The sequence below is a fragment of the Meriones unguiculatus genome, chromosome 19, assembly GCF_030254825.1.
Source record: "Meriones unguiculatus strain TT.TT164.6M chromosome 19, Bangor_MerUng_6.1, whole genome shotgun sequence".
NCBI lineage: Eukaryota > Metazoa > Chordata > Mammalia > Rodentia > Muridae > Meriones > Meriones unguiculatus.
In genome coordinates, this window is record NC_083366.1 from 58,280,841 (window position 1) to 58,299,831 (window position 18,991).

The 18,991-nt window shown below is 46.5% G+C and overlaps 1 protein-coding gene across 10 annotated transcripts in view; it reads left to right on the forward strand.

Annotated features, from left to right (window-relative positions):
• Phactr1 (phosphatase and actin regulator 1) overlaps window positions 1-18,991 on the forward strand; it is a 439,140-nt gene that overhangs the window by 408,455 nt on the left and 11,694 nt on the right. For all 10 annotated transcript variants that reach the window (XM_060372699.1, XM_060372698.1, XM_060372701.1 and 7 more), the window contains one exon: window positions 14,835-14,890. In XM_060372699.1, the coding sequence (XP_060228682.1) occupies window positions 14,835-14,890 (56 nt within the window). The remainder of the gene's footprint in view (window positions 1-14,834; window positions 14,891-18,991) is intronic.

The window sequence follows — 18,991 nt, forward strand, 5'->3', positions numbered from 1 at the left end:
TTTTTTTGTGGTTCTTCTCCATAGCCTAGGCTTCACAGAGACACTTTCCAGGCTTCCATGTCACCCTTTGACATGGGAGCTCACGAACGACAGCCCACGTGCCAGACTCATTCCTCCATACTGCCTTTGTCAATAAATCTTTACCGGAACACAACCGCATCTCAATCCATTCTGCCTGTGTCAGCAGATGGAGCAGGTGCGCTGGAGACCACGTGGTCTACAACGCCTGAAGCATCTGGCCCTTTGAGGTAGAGAGAGGTAACACCATCAGGATGTAAACTGAAGACATCAAGAGAAGCTGGCCGTGATCTCAGTGTTCATACTGGATCCATTTAAGAAATGAATCCACTTAAAAGACCAGCAGCAAAGGAGAGAATGCTATTGTTGCCACATGCGCATGAATTTTCTTTGTGTCCCTTTCTCTCTAGTCATTAAAACTATCCCATTCATCTTAACTTACCAGTCCAGATTGATCTGCGAAACACAATGGAGCACAGAAATGCTGGGAGGAATTGAGTCCAGTTTTTTTTGTTGTTGTTGTTTTCCGTTTTGATTTATTGCCTGAGTATTTAGAAAAGCTACTTCAAGAACCATGTACCAGCCAGCTTGGAAGTACAAGTATGAAGATGGATGGAGAAGGTGGGTCCAGTTTAGCAGAGGTGTGTGGTCCTTACAAGAATAGGCACCAGCCTTGCCACACAGATTTTGTGAGTAAAATTCCAATACTAAATCATGACTCCCTGAGTACAAGATGGACCTGACCCCAAAGCTCTAGCCTCTCGACAGGTGATACATAAACTGGGTGGCCCATGGGTATGAAGCAACAGCTGTGGCCAATTTTAAATCATAGCCAGCAATGAGGAAACACATAAAACAGAGGGGAGATAGAAACGGTCTGCATTTCCTGCGTGACGGAAAATGTTTTAACAATGCACCTTGTACTCAGGTGACACACATGCACGCACACACGTCTGAGCCAGATAAATTAGACCCAAAGGATAGTCTCCTTCGGCTCCGTAGCTCACAAGCTCTGACTCCATATACGTGTCTCTCCTGTGGATGGTGGCAGCTGGGGAGGCTTCAGGGTGGAATGGTCCTACCTTCCTGTCTGCTATGTGTGGGATTCTGATTGGCACCTTCCCTCGGCCGCTCAGTGACCTCTGTTGAGGACATGTCAGGTCAGCACAGGAGTACCACTCATCACTTTGCTGAGGAGAGGAGATGGCTGCTCTGACTGAAGGGGAATGTGACACCATCACTGGGAAGGAGGTGTGTATTTGTCACACTTCAGGAGTTGGCACTGCCGGCTCTTCTTATGAGGGATGTGACAGTCACAGGCACTGGGCTGTTAATGGAATCTGCCCAAGTTTTCCCTTGCCTCTCCCCGGGGTGACTGCTCCGGTCTGCCGTTCCATCTGGCCTCAAGGGCTAAAGCGCACAGGGAGAGAGTAAGTGTGTGTGTGACAGGCAGTGTTATATTTGATGTGACCACAGCATGAGGAAATGAAAAGGGAAGGAAGGGAGTCTGCAGGCTAATTAACAGTCCTGTGGCAGAAACATGAAGAACAGTCATCTCCACTCTCAAGGAACCTCTTGGTCCATTAGATAAACTGAATAGATCTGGAATTCTTTACATTTCCTGTTTTTGTTTTTATTCATCTTTAAAGTGGGCAGACAAAGTAATAGGTTTTGTTTTAATATCCTTATACATGTCACTTATATTTTATTCATGAATGAGGTCTATCTGAAATCTTCCAAAATACTCTTCATGTTTTCTTTTTTGTTTTGTTCTGGTTGGTTTGGGTTTAATGGCGAATCCCATGTAGACCAGTCCAGCCTCAAATTCATTACATAGCCAAGATGATCATGAAGTCCTAATCCTCCCGTGTCTGCCTTCTGAGTGCTGAGAGGACCAGCTTGCGCCACCATGCCCAGCCTCATTTTTCCGTTCATTTCCTTTCTTCCTTCTCCCATATGAACAGGACTTTTCCACTTGTGAATGAGCAGGCCTGTCCCATCATTAACATTCTGTCTATCCTGAGCCTCCTAGAATTCAGAAAGGTGCTTTAATATGGTTTGGTTTTGGAGCAAGGTCTCACTTAAGCTCACGATTTATTTGCCTCATGCCCCCAAGAGTTGGATTACAAGCATGTGCCACCATGCTTGGCTAAGAAATACATTTTTTAAATGATGTGGAATGCAAATTCAAATTGGTTGGACATTCCTGAAAGCTCCCATGCTTCACAAACAACACATACACACACACACACAAACACACACACAACTGGGGGAAAGGGGTCTTTCACTAAAAATGAAAGTTTAAAATTGGAGACCCAAGGATGCAGAGAGAGGACAGTACTGAGACTTTGCATGATGCATTCTAGAGACCAGCAAAATTGTGAAACCAAAACTGTTAGAGTGGCCAGGAACTGGACCAGGTGTTTCTGATTCTTAGGTTCTGTTCCAAAGACGTGAAGTCAAAGGGCCCCATAGATGTGCAAGAGTGGTAAACTGACCTCTGTGGGAGCAAAGCAGGAGTGCAGAGTAGAAAAGAAAGTCCTGTGAAGATCGACAGTGGCCACATGTCTGACAGTACTCAGGGGCCCCAGGTCACAGCCTAGGTACTCTTCCTATGGGGTCTAAAGAAAAGAGGAGCTTGTTACTGAGGGGCCTCGTTTGAGTGGATCTCCATTTTGGATAGTAGAGTAGGTCATATATAGTATGGTATGGTATGGTATGGCATGGCATAGCATAGTATAGTAGGTCATATATAGTAGAGTAGGTCCTATTACACATGTTCTTCCCATGATGCATCTGATATTAATTGTCTGCATGTTTAATTACACAGAACCATAAAATGCCAAATAGGTGATTCTCCAATAAAAGTTCACTTGAAAGACACAATATTACTTATTGAACATGTGCCCACAACTGGCTAAGAATGGATGGGCCCTTCTGGTCTTCGTACCAGATACGTTGGGAATAAGTTCAAATAGAAACTGTATGAATTTGATTTGTTGGGGCGCGGAACCTTACCGTATTATACAGAGAAGAGTGTGCATGTAGCTCGATGCACCATTTAAAATAGCATGCACAGTACGTACAGGTGAAAAAGCTGGGCTGCTGTGTGTATTAGTTCAAGACGGGTAGCGTATGTAACTAAAACCAAATAGAGTCCCTGGTTACTAAACTATGTCTTGGATTGCCTGCCTCAAAGCCCTGCTGCTCAAGCACCTGAGACCCTTTGGCGTTTGTGTGTTTTGGGTACTAGATTTCTAACCAGCATGGGACCATCTGAACTTGAGTAGTTGCTTTCTTCAGAAACATGAACTCAGGAGAATCCTGGAAGCAGCCATAAGAAAAGTAACAACATAGCCCCCATTGAATGAGTAGGGAAATGGCAGAGACTCTTGCTTCCCATCTCCAGACATCTGCCTTGCCCTTTTGTCCATGACTTCTTCTTGGGAGGTACTAATGGCCCTAAGAGGAGGTTTGGCTACTTGGATGGGTACCATTAAATGAACATGGGCTGCTTTTGTATCCTGAAGCTCCGATATAGAATCTGAGATTTCTTGGGGCCTGTTTCTAACCTTTCTTAGTCTTTGGAGAATGATCACAATTGTTTCTGCCATTTGCTGAGGCCTGAGAAGGCAGGGCTGCTGGCGAGATCCAGAACCATTGTCTTTTATGACTAATCTAATTAATTATGACATTCGGGGAGGGGCGTTGGGGGGGCTCTTTCATTGGTTTTGATTTCTGGAGGCAAGGTCTCAGAGCCACAGCTCCCCTGCTTCAGCACGGGCGTGAGGAGAATGTTCCTAATCATCTGGGCCATACACACCAACCTGTGACACCCACGCTCAGTGGTGTCCCAGGAGCTCTGTCTTGTCCAATCACTTTGCCCTTGTCCTGGTGCTCTGTGGTTGCCAAAAGCACCATAAGAAGTAAAAATAATAGATACCAGGACACATAGGTCAGGCTGCAGTTAAGAGAGGAACACCAGCATACTCACACATAGCAAACATTCCTGCTGGAGTCCGTTTTTTGGCTAATTCACACAGTTGTGTACATATCTGCGGGGCATATTCTGAATCTATAAAGGGTCTTTCCCTGGGGAGGTTGGCCCCATTGCCATGGACAGCTATTTCCTTTCTTTGGATATCAGCATAATTAGGGAGACTACCCTGGAGATGGAAAGGAGGTAAATGGCCAGTGCCACCTGATAGACTTGCTTTGAGACACACATTGCAAACCAGCCAGAGACTCCCAGAGACAACTGGGACAAGATTAGAGGTTGTGCATCTGTGTGACATGGGGAATGCTATATGGTTCACATATTTCTTTACTTATCCTTCATGGTTGGAGTGTGGTGCCTTGTCTAAGCCTCCACCTTTAAGGAGAGATCATACAAAGGAGCTCTGTGTACCCTTCTCTGTCATATGTCAATCAACGTGACATGTGACTATGAAGGCCATTGTCTCCTCCCCCATGTGGTGTTCATGATGTCTCACATGCAAGCACCTTCATCAGGAAGGAGGCTCTCCACAGCTTCCTCCATCACTCAGGGTTTCAGCAGGAGCAGGTGGATCACTTCTTTTGAGAACTTGTTTGCAAGAAGGCTAATGGCAAAGGTGAGGACTGGCCTCAGAATCCTCCAGGACACAGCTCTAGGCAGCCCTCCCCAATATTTGGGTTTGGCCAATAAAAGAAACCTCTTTTTCATGGAGGCACATGTGCACTCTGGCTCGTTCTGTCTTCTGTCAGCACCAAGAAAGCAACGGTCGGCTTGCCTGTTTCCATGTAAAAACGCTGTAAGCACCTGGGGATGCTCACGCTCTAGACTGGGAAAGACCCGCCTCCACCCCCAAAGCCAGGAGGCTAACATATCTGTCAGTCCTCATTGTTGTCGTCTTCTTAATTCCCACCCACTCAACAGCTCCACCAGAGAACAGTCAGCAGACATCAATGTTAGAGTAACTTTTTGAATAAAGTTAAAATACTAAGTATTAAATAAATGGCTTAAGATATTGGCCCAAATTATGGCTCCCTGGCCCCTTTAAAAGCTTCAGTCTGTTTCCTTGCTAACTGCTCATGACTCGCCCCATTACAGTGAAGTTCATTCATCAAGATATACAGGCTAGTTCCAAATCCTGGGTGCTCTCTGAACTGCTCACCTACCAGTGGCACCTCCTACGCGTTATGCAGAGAGGGCCCGCGCTCTCAGACTGCAGCTGTGTGTGGTTCTTTCTGGAAAACTTGCCAAAATGGGCGCTGGTGTAATATGTCTGAGACTAAGAATTCCCAAGGGGTAATGGTGCTGCCGGCCCCAGGTCCACACTTGGAGAAGCACAGGTCTGAATTACGTGGGAAGCTTTTTTGGAACCATCTGTCCTGGCTTGCTTTCTATGTCTATGATAAACACCATGACCAAAAGCGACTTGGGGAAGAAAGGCTTTATTTCACCTCACAGCCTAACAGCCTGTCATGAAGGGAAGTCAAGGCAAGAACTGAAGTCAGGGCAGGGACCTGGAGACAGAAACTTGTGCAGAAGCCATGGAGGAATGCTACTTACTGACTTGTTCATTGTGGCTTGCTCAGCTTTCTTTCTTATACTGTCCAGGACCACTTACCCAGGGTTGGTACCACCCACAGTGGGATGGACCCTTTTCCATCAATCACTAATTAAAAAAAAAAAATTCAGTTACCACACAGACTTGCCTACAGGCAACAGATAGAGGCAACCTCTCAGTTAAGAGTCCTTCTTCCAAATGTCAAGTGGATGAAAATTAAGCCCCTAACCAGCACGCTGTGCATCTCTTGGGCTGGGATGCAGCTTACTGGTACCATGTATGTTCAGCATGCACAAAGCCCTGGGCTGCATCCCAGCATCACACACATACAGAAGACAAACAGCTGTGCCTGCCTTCTACCCTTGGCCTTCATCTTGACTGATTGCCTTAAGAACAGCTCTGTTAGCCCAGGTGTGGTGGCACATACTTTTAATCGCAGCTCTCAGAAGGCAGAGGTAGGTGAATCTCTGCAAGTTCAAGGCTCTCCTGGTCTACACAGCAAGTTCCAGGACAGCCTGTGCTACGTAAAGAGACCCCCACCTCAAAAACAAAACAACAGAATAGCCTTGCCTTAAATCAGTGTGTTCTGTACGTAACTATATTAACTAGCTTGATTTCTGTTGTAACAACTGAAATACTCCTTCAGAGTGACACCTGCCTACCTGTTGGTATGGGGCTGTGTCCAGTGGCCCCTAATAACACTGGAAGCATCCACTGTGTAGACTGTAAAGCTCCCTTGTTCTGTTTTGCTTTTCCTAAGTCAGATGTCTAGTAACAGATACAGCTCTAGTGTTATCCCAGGATGAATTTCCACTCAACACCAGTGGCATTAGCCCATTGTTTCTGCTGGTTATTGACTCAGAGTGCAATGTAAGGCCTCACACTGGGGTCACACTGGGGTCATGGCTCACAGAACAGAAAGCCAAAAATACTCTCTTAACTGTAACCTATTTAATCTCTTCAAGTGAGGGGCCTTTTCCTCATTGCCAAAAATACTTTGTACATTATTCTTGTTTGTTAAAAGAGTCTTTCGTATGCCATTCTCTTTTGGCCCTCCCAACATCCTGCAGAGCAAGAAGCCTCCATGTGCTGTGGAGACACTCAGGTATGGAAGGTATAGTCAAGGACGCACCTGACTGGCTTGTACTCCAGCTGATGGTGGTGGGTAGCAAGAGCAGGCAAGGAAGCACAGTACCTGTCCACCTTCACATCTGCCCTCCCTCATGTTGGTAGCCAGGCTAAATATTCATACCTTGAGAGAATGGCAATGTGAGAGAAGACTGAAAATGACAGGCTTGGCTTTGGAGAGCTGTAGAATTATGGTATCAGTTGGGGCCTTTTCTCCTACTCACCCTAGCTCCCAAATAATTGACACACAGAGAGCAATGGTAGTAAGTCACTGTGCTAAATCGGGGAGATGGCCCAATGTGTAAGAATGATGCCCGGACTTAGATCCCCGGAGCCTAGGGTGGAAGGAGAGAGCTGAGTCCTGGAGGCTGCCCTCTAACCTGCGCTCACATGCATGGCATACCCATGCAGTCATGACATAATTCACACACACACACACACACACACACACACACTATTGATGATGATAGGTAACGTCAGATGCTCTGCCTCGTTCGCTGAGAAAAAAGACAAAGGTTCTGAAAAAGAAAAACTAGCACCATGTCTTCCCAGAATAACCCTTCTGCACCATGAAGGCCTCTGTATGAACCCAGAGTTCATACTCATCTGTATAAACACAACCCTAGAGCTTAGAAATTAATGATTTATATCATCTCCAGAACTCTGCTGGGCCCCTGCTGAATGCCAGGGACAATACTAAATGCTGTGAGCTCATAAATAAGATGTTATCTGTGTTCACTGGGTTACGTAATCCTGTGTCCATGCAATGTCCTCCGTAAACCCTGTGAGGTAAGGATAAGGTCATCTTTAAAACCAGCGGCACAGCAGAGGAACTTGGCATCCTGCTCGGCAGGTCAGACATCTCAGGTTCCCTAAAACCTTGGATCTGTGACCAGGTTGTCTCACAGGGAACTAGGAAGGGAAGACAGATGGGGTCTCAGGGCCACAACACGCTGAGGTTGCAGGGCGCCGCTGGAATGAGTTTCCTTTCCATGTTTAACACAGTACCAGTCCATGGAGGGAGATGCTGTACTCTCGCTTTCCACCCGCCCCTCCTCTGCCTAGCCTCAGCCCAAATTTGAGGAAGTCTGATCAAGACTGGCGGGGTGCTTTGCTCCATCAAACAGAGAAGGACAGATGAAGGCCTCGGGAAGTGCAGCAGCTTGTCAGGGCTTCCGGCTCTGCTCCCAATAAGCAGGAAACCCAAGCCGATCATGGGTGTACACACCTCTGCCTGTGAAGGAGAAGGTACCATCATACCTTCGACCTGGGGAAGAGCAGGAATTAAGAGCTGGAAGAGGAAGTCTTCTGGAGCCTGGGGGGTGGGAGGAGATGCCCAGGAGCCTCTGGTCAGAGGGGTCATGTGAGAGAGGCCACTTGTACTAGGCAATGACGTCATCAGTGTCCTCACTAAGCACTGATGCAATAGAGTAGGAGGAACTCTCAAGGGTTTTCTATCCTGACTCCTTTCACTTGAGAATATACCTGCAACCCCAGGTGTATTGGTACACGAAATCAGTATACAAACCATTTCATGGTGATCATAAGGAAATGTATTTCAGAATAATCCTTCAGGGTGCATATAATTTACCATACAATTTATTTAAGAGGAAACAAATTTGCATACTAACGGGATGGGTGTGCTCGTCAGTCTGATACAATAGAATCCAGAGATACAGTGATTTGATGTTTACATGCTAAAGGGTGATGAAGGGAAAATACTGAAAGTTTTCTTTTCTGCAAGGAGACACTGTGTGTCTGTAAGGGCCGACGACTTCATATGTCTTATAAAAAGACACGGCAACCTGCAGCACGCTATCGTGCCCATTCTAAGCTAATGTGTTTCAGGAGTGTTTGTGACTGGTGAGACGTGTGGTGCTGCGCATGGTGTGACATGGGTATAGTGTGTGCCCAGAGCCAAGACAGCATTGATGGCGCAGGATCAACGGGGTGAACGCTGCCAGAGACACATATTTATTCTCCATTTCCTTCTTGTTTGTGTGTTTGTTTTGGTTTTTGAGACAGGCTTTCTCTGTGTATCCCTAGCCATTTTGGACCAAGCTGGCCTCGAACTCAGAGATGCTTCTGCCTGTGCCTCTCCGCCTCTGCCTCCCAAGTCCTGGGATTAAAGGTGTGTGCCACCACCACCACCACCACCACCTGGCTATACATCTGATTTCCAATCCATTTCTGATCATCGCATGTTCAGAAACCTTTTACCGTGGCTACATTTTCAAGACGTCAGCGTTCAGTTAAGATCCTGTGCTACAGAACAGGATTTCTCAGCATTGGTACTGTCATGCTTTGAACCAGATAACTTTTTGGGCAGGCTTACCTGTACACTGTGGGGTATTTAACAGCAGTATATCTCACTAAATACCGAACAGCTGCCAATCATGGCAACCAGAAATAACTTCAAGGGGTATGCCCTAGGAGGTAAAAATCACCTCTGATAGAGAGCCAGCATGGTGGAGGGATATGGACTGAAGCTGGACTATTGGTGAGTTGGGGCCATCATGTCTGGGCCAACCTTTCAGGAGGCCTCTGGCAGCCAAGAGCGAGCAGGGAGTGGGAGCCACAGGAATGGGGTTAGGACAACTTGTGTGATGGTTGTTTTGTTCTGTTTTGTTTCAAAAGAAGAGCACATTTGTTCATCCTACAGAAAGAACTAGAAAGGAGGGAAAGGTCAAGATGTGGGATGGCCGTGAAGCAGCCTCCCTTCACTTATCTCACAAGCATCAGGTGTCTCTGCTTACAGACATCAGGCTTCACGGGCGCCATGGTGAATAAATGAGAAGTTTTTAAAGTGAGGGGCTAGAAGGGTGGCTCAGCAGTTAAGGGCACTCGCTGCTCTTGTAGAGAACCTGGGTTTGGTTCCCATCACCCATATGGTAACTCACTAGCTCCTATTAACTCCAGCCCAGAGGTTCTGATGCCTACTTCTGGTCTCCATGAATATTTCATGCTCGTGGCTCAACACTTTCAGACAAAACATTCAGACTCTTTAAAATAAAATAAAATAATAAAATAAAAATGAATAAATAAAATGGTTAGGAACTAGAGGGGTGGCTCAGTGGCACAGCATATACTTAGCATGTGCAATGCCCTGGATCTGATCCCTTGCACCAAATATATGAGTGCACATATATACATGTGTATGTACATAAGTGCATCTGAAATTCCAAAGCATTGAACTGTAAGCTCTCCTAAGCATGGGGTGGGCTCCTGTGGAGCAGCTCATCTCCTGTGACTAGGAAGCCAGCCACAGTAAAGAACGCACATGCAACCCCTGGCCCACAAAGGTTATGCTCTGAGGGCCCTAGGGCAAGGCAGGCAGTAACAGGAAGCAAGCAGCAAGCCCAGGGCATGGTAGAGACATCTCAGCCAGCAGCCTACTGAACACGAGGCATTCCTCAAAGTTTACTTTAGGGATCACTGTTAACTACAGAGACAAGGAGAAAAGAGAAGAAGGTTGTTGCTGTAAGAAAGGGAATTCTGAAAGGAGCTGAGAGGGTAGACATAAGGAAGAGAAGGGGAGATTTTTGGCCAGTGGCCAGATCATAAAGATCTTACAGAACTTCATTCTAACTCTGTCCTGTGTGTGATGGGAAAGCAGGCAGAGCACTCAAGCAGGGAATGAAATGATCCGATTTGCTTCCTTAGAAGAACCAGGTTGGTTTGTCTGCTAGAAGCTCCATGTGTCCATGTCGGGTGGTGGTGGGACCTCTAAGAGCTGGAGCCTAATAGAAGGCGATTAGGTCATTAGGACCCACGCTTAGGGACTAAAGTTCTCCTGGAACCTTAATCAGTTCTCTAGCTTCCTGACTCTGTATGTGATCTTGTCCACATGCATTCCTCCCACCATTCGTATGGAATCATGTGACCTGTGCTTTCAGCCTTCAAAACTGTGAGCTAACTAAACTTTTTCCTTAACAAAATACCCAGCCTCTGGTATTTTTGTATAGCAGCAGCATCAGAAAATGCTGTCACTTCTGTCTTAGGAGGGAGGACCTTGCCTCTATTGTCTCCTTGCCTTCCTCTGCATGTCTTTCCACCCGACTGAAATGTGACGGTCTCCCTCTGGTGCTGGAAGGCAGACACGGGATTCCAGGATCCAGACCTGAGAATCAGAGCTCTCCAGCTGTGAATGCTGGTGAAAGCTGTGGCCCTGATGTTCTGTTGGCAAAGAACCCTCAAGAGCTCTGTGCTGCAGAACCAATCCTCTTGGAGTCAGACTAGTGAAACCTTACAAGGTTTTTATCACCTCTCTGGAGAGAGGCTGCATCTCAAAAAGATGGTATCTCCTACTCTGCATATATTTGAAGCATCTTACTGTCAAATCTTCCTACCTTTTGGGTTTGTCTTGGGGGGGGGTAAAAAGTGGGGTGGGAAGTTGGATTTTGTTTTCTTTTTGCAGTCTTTTCACACCGACGGGAAAATTTGCTTTAACTTGGTTGTTTTACTTTAATTTGGTGGTCCTTTGTTGATAATACCTTCAGACTGAAGAAAGGCACGGTACACTTTAAATTCCGAAAGAAAATGTAAGACCCACTGCTGGCATCTGATAGCATAAAGGCACATAAGCAGGACAGTGTTTCCGTTTATGGTCTATCAGCCCCAAACCCCATGTCAAATGAAGCATTTTGAGAAGGAGAGAAAGGTCACAGTCGCTCAACATTTGCTGTAGTACTTTGTTACAATTGCTTTGTTAGCAATTACTGTCAATTTCTTAGGGTGCCTAATCCATGCATTAAGCCGTAACTAGATCAATATGCACCGGAGAGCACAGTGTATGTCAAGTTCAGGCCTGTCTCAGTTTCTACCATCCACTGGGAGTTTTGGAGTACGTCTCCCGTGGATAAGGAGGGATGGCTGTAGGAGTTATTTGTCACACAGCTCTGACCAAACCAGTTGAGGGAAGGAAAGGTTCATTTTGGCTCAGTTGGAGGCACAGTGCGTCATGGCAGGGAATTAATTCATGGTAACAGGGGTCTGAGGGAGCTGGTTACATTGCATTTACAGACAGGAAGAAGAGAGAGAGAGGAGACCTTTCTCCTTTTTATTCAGTACAAGACCTCCGCCCAAGAAGCAGTACCACCCACAGTTAGAGCAGGTCTTCTTGCCTCAGGGATCTTCCTGTGAGAAAGTAACCTAATCCCTCACAGGCATACCCAGAGACTAATCTAATCTGGATAAACCTTCAACAGGCATGCCCAGAGCTTGTGTCCTACATGATTCTAGACCCTGGCAAGTTGACAGCTGATAGTAACTGTCACAGCTATATACACAGCACGCACTCCTGAGACCCAGTCTTGAGAAGAGTGAGGTACGCAAGGGTAATGGTATTGTTGTAGGAACCAGGAAGCAGAGTCAAAGAAAACGCTGAGGAAAAGGTGCTGTCCTCGTTGTTTCCTGTATCTGTCGGGAGTATTGGGGAAATTCAGTTAAAAGCCAGAGGGGTCCCCTCAGGGACCTCCACCCAATGAAGCCTGTTCCTGAACATACCGGAAACACTTTCAGGATGACTCAGGGTACAGTAAAGTCAGCATGCTCATTAAGTAGAGATTAGAGACCCTCACATCTTAGATTTAAGTGTGCATGCTCCTGAGTGTGTGTGTGTGTGTGTGTGTGTGTGTGTGTGTGTGTATCTCTGTCTGTCTCTCTGTCTGTGGAGAGTAAGAGAGGAGAGGTGAGGAGAGGAAAGACGAGCAATGAGTGGTGAGACAGAGAGAAAGAGAAAAGAAGAGGTGTCTCCAAGGGCCATGTGTACAATCCTGTGGATTTCCAAAAAGGATATCATTTACAGCCAGTTAAAAGATTAAGCACAGTTTTTAAAAGAAGTCTAGAAATATGAACTGGTTTAGTTATTTCTCTTTAAGAAGTCCCTGTCTGTAATTGAGACTGTAAGGTGGTTTTATGGGGTGTGCTGCTCAGGTTTAGGAGTGAGAGAAGAATGCTGACAACCTTAACTCAAAGGTCACAAGCATTTTGGCTCTAAGCAGCCACAGTCCATGTACTGTTTTTAACTTTTCTGTTTAAGTCTTGGAAAATAAAATACTGTCTCTACAAGCAATCTTTCTATATATTTAGTGTGAGTATTTGATTAATTTGCAAAAATGGCTTACAGAACTCGAAAACACCATACCTATATTGACTAGTTTATAATGACAAGAAAACTGGGGTGTGGATGAGCAGCTAGATGGAGATGGGGGAAGGTTAGAAGGTTCTCATCGGATCTCATCGTTCAAGTTTTCATGAGCTCTAGCCCTCCAATCACATGGACTTTCCAGTGGCCAGTTCCCTCGGGCTACCCCAGGGTCCCACACTAGCTCCTCTCATTAACTTAAAGTCTCATGCAGTCTGCAGGGACTCATCTGGAATATCAGACCTCCCAAAGGATTCAGGAACTGCCTGGTGGGAAGTCCCAGGGCTCAGGTATTCCTTGATAGAAAACAGGATCAAAGACCTTAATCTCTTTCATAGTATGTTTAAAAAAAAAATCTTTTCTAGAGCAAAAGGAATTATAAATGTGAGAATGTTCTTACAAACTTTAAAACACTTTGGAATACAGTTTCCAACAGTTTCAAGGTGCTGTCAGTTTCACAAATAACACTTGAATTTGAAGTAGTTATGCTTGGAGGCTTGGTGGACTTCCTGTTTTCACACTCCGTCTTACGTAACAGTCAGAGTCACCAAACAGTAATGTATGTATTTGGGAACAGCAGAACACTGCAGTGAAAACATAGGTGCCATGATAAGCTATGAGCATTTGAGGAAATCGAGGCAGGGGAAAGATTTTTAAAGGCAAAGTGGGCATTGCTCTATATACTTTAAAATAATAACCTTTAGCTAATACAAGAATAAATAGCAAGATTATCTGGTTTAACACTGATTTCACATTTGGGCAGACTTGGTACCTTTGTATGAGGTTGATTTTTTTTTCAGTGTCCATAGCACCCAGGCTTGATTTAATTGTTTGACTTGTTGCTAGGGCATGGCCAAAGCAATTCCATCTTGATCCTTACAACTTTCTCACATTCTCAAGTCTCTCTTTAAGACTCTGTGCTGAAAATATCTTGCCAACTGCGGACCTCAGTTTCAGAAATTTTGGAAGTGAGCTGGAGCTGTGTGATTAGTAAAATGTGCCTTTCCACTCGTCATGTACCAGCAGGGGAGTCTGGGGAGCCTAGAATTCCTTCCACAGCACTCTTCTGCACACTCCAGATGCTGACCTTATCAATAGCTAGTGGGTGAAGCAGATGTGCTGTGTGTTGTAACCATCACAGCTGTATGCTCAATGACTGCCAAGAGCTTGAAAACCACCAACATCCCTGTTCTCAATCAGGTCCATTCTGTATGGCGTCAAACCTCCCCCCCCCCCCGGAACTTTGTGTATGTCCAAGTATGTGGTCCTCCCCTCGTGAGTCACTCCCACTGGTAACCTCTGTCACTACCTGTCACCCATGTCTGTCCCTGTTTCTTCACATGGTATCACCAGAAGTTCCTGCCGCTGCTATGATGCTGTGTTCTCTGTGACTTAATTATGCACCCGGTAATAAGAGTCATTTCTGTGCCTGTTCATCTGGTATTCCATGGCTAATAAGGCTCTGGTGGAGATGGGTGGAGACAGGAAGAAGAGTAGCCATTGTTCTCTGCAGACAGACACCCTCTCTTGCATGTCCTCCAGGCCACTGGCCTCTGTGTTCTGGGTGTGCACAAAGGTAGCAAGAAGCAAGCGTTAGCCCGGAGGCAGAGAGAGAAAGGCAGGAGGCCACACAGCCCAGCAGTCAAGAGGCTACAAGGAAAGAAAGGGACTTCTGTGAAGAGGAAAAGCCAGCCCGGGCTAAGTTTCGGTCTCCTGGCCTGGGGGCACTGGAGGAGCAGGACTGGGGAGGGGCCTGCAGAGGGAAGGAGAGAGGGCAGCTTTGCGTGACCTGACGCAGTGTGCCCTTCCTGGGCTTGAAATTGAGGAACCAAGGAGGAGGCACCAGCAGCGAGGCAGTGTCTCCAGAGCACAGGATGGACAGAGGACTCCAGCTGCTGACTCTGCCTGATGTATCTGCTGGGGCCGTGGAGACCCCCGACCCCAGAAGGATATGACATGGTCCAAAAACTTTTCCTGGATTTTTTTCGTAGGCGGCTGAGCCAGAGACCCACGGCGGAGGAACTGGAGCAGAGGAACATTCTGAAGCGTAAGTTGACTAAGCCCAGGGTGACCAGACAGACACCCAGGGCAGCCTTCCTGGTGGCTTACCAGGTCTCTCCTGGGGTCCATGGAAGCTCTGTAAACCTTTCCTGCAGGGGGCCTTATAGACACCAAGGATGCACCTTCCTTGGTGAGAAGTGGGCGACCTGTGCCACTGGCTTCCCCGGTTATGGGTTAGGATCTCACCAGCTGAAGCTAGAGCCCACCCTGAGCTAAGAGAGAAGCTGATCACGTACCAGAAAAAAAGGTGACTCTTAAGTAGAACCGGCTGTCACCTTTACACTCAAACTGGCTGGAAGACAGTGACTCGGGCTTTGGTGACTGGTGTATGGGAAATTTGAAAATGGGGAGCGGAAAACAATTGGCTGCTGTTGAAGGAACCCCTCGGCCCCCAAAGCGCCAGCTTTCAAGTGGGAGAAGAAAGCATTGCCGAGTGAGCATTCATCTTGTGCTCCTGGCCAGCAGCATGCTTGTATGACGCGCTCATTCAGGGAAAGCTGCCTGTGAGGAGGCTGTGGACAGGGTGAAAATGGGCTCCTTGTTCAGCTCAGGACACAGAGTGTATTTGAATTTGGACAGAGAATCCACACGGTCCCAAAAAACGATTAAAAAACTACAAAATAGCGAAAGACACTGGCATTCCCCAGATCCCGCCCGATGTGCCTCTGTTTAGCAGTAGATGCTCGACTTTTACAGCTCAAACCACATGCACCAAGACCCTTGCTGCCATCCTTCCCCAGTTTTCCCGACACAACCAACAAATAATAGGCTTAGTTTAATATGTGAGTCTCGTTTCCTAGCCCCTAAAAGCCCTTCTAATTTCTCTCAAGAGGAAAAGAATTAGATATTAGAAAGTATCTTATAGGCATGGATATACACACAGACACACCCAAGTCACATGAGCCTTTGCTGCTCTGGGTGACTGGCTAGTTCCACTTAAAAAGTTTTGTTTCCGACTGCACTTTCTACCCCTCCTCCCAACGGTCTCGTGACCTGTCAGCACTCAGTGATTTGCTGAGGGAGGGTGCTTGCATTTTGCCTGGGAAGGCTGGGACAGGCTCTGCAGCCCCCGTGGGTGTCCCTCTGCTTGCCTGTCCCAGAGTCCTTCATCCTTTCTCCAAGGCAGCCATCACCCTCCCAAACTCAGAGCAGGCTGTTCTCAGGGACCAGTTTTCCCAGGTCTGGGGCATGCCCTACAGAACAGTGAGGTGTGTGTAGATTTTTTTTTTTTCTCTTGCATTTATTTAATTGATTGGTGAACCCTCGCACTTATGGGGAGGTCAGAGGGCAACTTCCAAGAGTCATGATTTCCCTCCACCAAGTGAGTCCAGGGCATCCAACTCAGGTTGTCGGGTTTAGTGGCAAGCACGTTTCCCCACTGAACCTATCTCAGCAGCTCTAGTTTTATTTTTAAAGTTTCAAAGTTTCTCAGAGCATGGGGGCACATACCTGCAATGCCAGCCCTCGAAGACTGTACAGACTGGGTTCTAGGCAGCCTAAGCTCCGTAGCAAGACCCTCTCTCAGAACAAACCTTTCTAAGTGTATCCTGCTGCACAATAACTAGCCTAGAACTTTGTTAGAGATTGCTGAGATTGGGGAAGTCTTGGCTTTTAGGATGTTTCCTTCTTGCCCTATGCAGACATCTGGTCCATTATAAAGTTTCCATTGTTGATGGGAACTGAAAAGTAGAGAAGGGAAGTCTGATTCCTCAAGTCAGAGATCAGATAAACGTACTTCCTCCAGCCCTCCACTGCTCTGAGCACTTCCGCAGCTCTCCACTGTCCAGAGCTCTGAAACCTGAGCACAAAGACCTGCATACACCCTTGCTTGCTTGGGTCTCTGTAAATACTCTCCCTCAGAAGCAGCGGGGCTGCTCACATCTGGCTTCTACCCTTAGCTGGCCCAGAATAGAAGATCAAAGCCAGCTGCCTGGCCCTGCTTGTTTGTTTGATACTTTTAGCTTTACTGTTGATTCCTTGGGTCTAACCAGCCCAGGGAGACTACAGGAGAATTTGTGTGATTGTTCCTGTGTTTTACCAAATGTCTTCTGCCTTTCCCTTGTCAGATAGCTACAAATTCAGACGCCTAACCAAATTGAAACAGATTGGCCATCTTCGGATTTCAGAACCTTTCAGAGATGTGCCTGTTTTCCCTGCATGCTGGTCCTTTGCCTTTCTAAATTTGTTTTCTGTGTTTATTAGTTACTCTACTTGAATGGGACTTAGTTGGTCTTGGTCTTATTTGGGGGAGAGTTGTTTTGGTGTTGTATTCTTAGTTTTGATTTTCTGTTTGTCTCCAGTAGCCCAGGCTGGGCCTCAAACTTGGTATATACTCAAGGATAACTTTGAACCCCCGGTCCCCTGTCTCTACCTCCCAGGTTCTAGGACTGCATATGTCACCACAGTCTGCACCTACTTAATTCTTATATAAGAAATTTCAAGAGGTATTTGCAAAACTCCCCCAAATAATCAGTGCTGAAACTTATCTTCTGGGCTTTACATGAAGAGGAGCCAGGAGACCTGGTGAGACAGAGGCCTGGCTTGGTCTACAACCCCACCCTGCCCAACCTCGTAAGCTAGTCCTCTTTGTTCAGTAGCCAATGGGGTCCTGTGTGCATCTGAGCACATAATGAACCCTGGGTGTGGACACCATGACGATGACATCACCAGCCTCTCTTGGCCTTTTTTTTTTCAGTTGCCTGGTAGGATTGCCTTGGTATCCTCTGCCTGAGAATTCATGACGCTGGGTTTGTAAATGGCTTTGAGCTAATGATATGGAGACCATAGGTGGTAGTAATGGCCTGCCCCTCTGAGGGCCTAAGAATCTACTTAAGAAATGAAGGTCCCATGTTGTGTCATCTCTGACACCTACCCTTATGGCTCAGATGGGGCCTGTAGGTCAGGAGTAAGGTTAGACCCAGTAATGAGAAGGAGGACCAGCCTCAAGCAAGTTGCCACAAGAGAAAAAGGCAGAGGTTTGACCGGTGAGCCATGTCAGGTGTGACTGGTCGCTTCATTCCTTGGGATTTTCATGACCTCATTTGGAAACCCAGAATGGGAGTCTATGTGGTCTCTAAGTTTCAAACATGGCACCCTCAAGCTAACTCTAGGGCAGACTGCAAGGCTACCTTCTTTCTCTCCTTCCTCCCGGTCCCTACAAGCATAGCTAGCTGCCTGGGGTCTACCTCCATTTGAGCCTCCAGTAGACTGATGTTAATGGCTGGCTAGTTTCTCAGATTTTAACACAGAGTAATTTACATTTTTCAAATGTCAATCTTTGGGTTTCCCTTCTTTTGGGTCTTGCTATCTGCTTCCCAACTGATATGTGATAGGTTAATTCATACTAAGATAGTAATGCTATCATAGGTTTTTAGCTGAGATAAATGTGTGTTTTTTTAAGGAAACTCTGGGGAGAAAATAGGTACTGGCACTCTGGAGTTTCTCGTGGCCCATTCCACAAGAAGAGTAGGTATTTCCTGTGCTGCCCGTACAAGGTCCTGATTCCTACAGGCAAGCAGGGACACAAAATCATACCCGGGAGATGTCCCTCATGGCCCTTGGTCCTATACTGAATTGCTCCTGTTTGTTGCTAGAAAAACTGCTGCCCCTTGGTTACTGCTGGCTATAATCGTTGCTGACATCCTAGGGTGACGAGAGGGAAAAGTAGGACTATTTTATTTCAAGATTTATTCATTTATTATTTATACAGTATTCTGCCTGCATGTGCGCCTGCATGCCAGAAGAGGGCACCAGATCTCATTATAGATGGTTGTGAGCTACCCTGTGGTTGCTGGGAATTGAACTCAGGACCTTTGGAAGAACAGCTGTCTCTCCAGCCCCCAAAAGTAGGACTATTTATCATGCACTCCCCACCTTGATTTCTATGCACTGGAATGTCTTTCTTTGAAAGACCCACCCCATATACTGAGACCTTTAGAAGCCACAACAAATTACAACCATGTACCACTACAACAGAATAACGAAGTTGCAGAAACATTACTTGACAACCTCGATGGCAAAATAAGAACAGAGGTTTCCCATGCAAGGGAAATGGACACTGTTCCCAAATCAACCCATAGTTTACTTT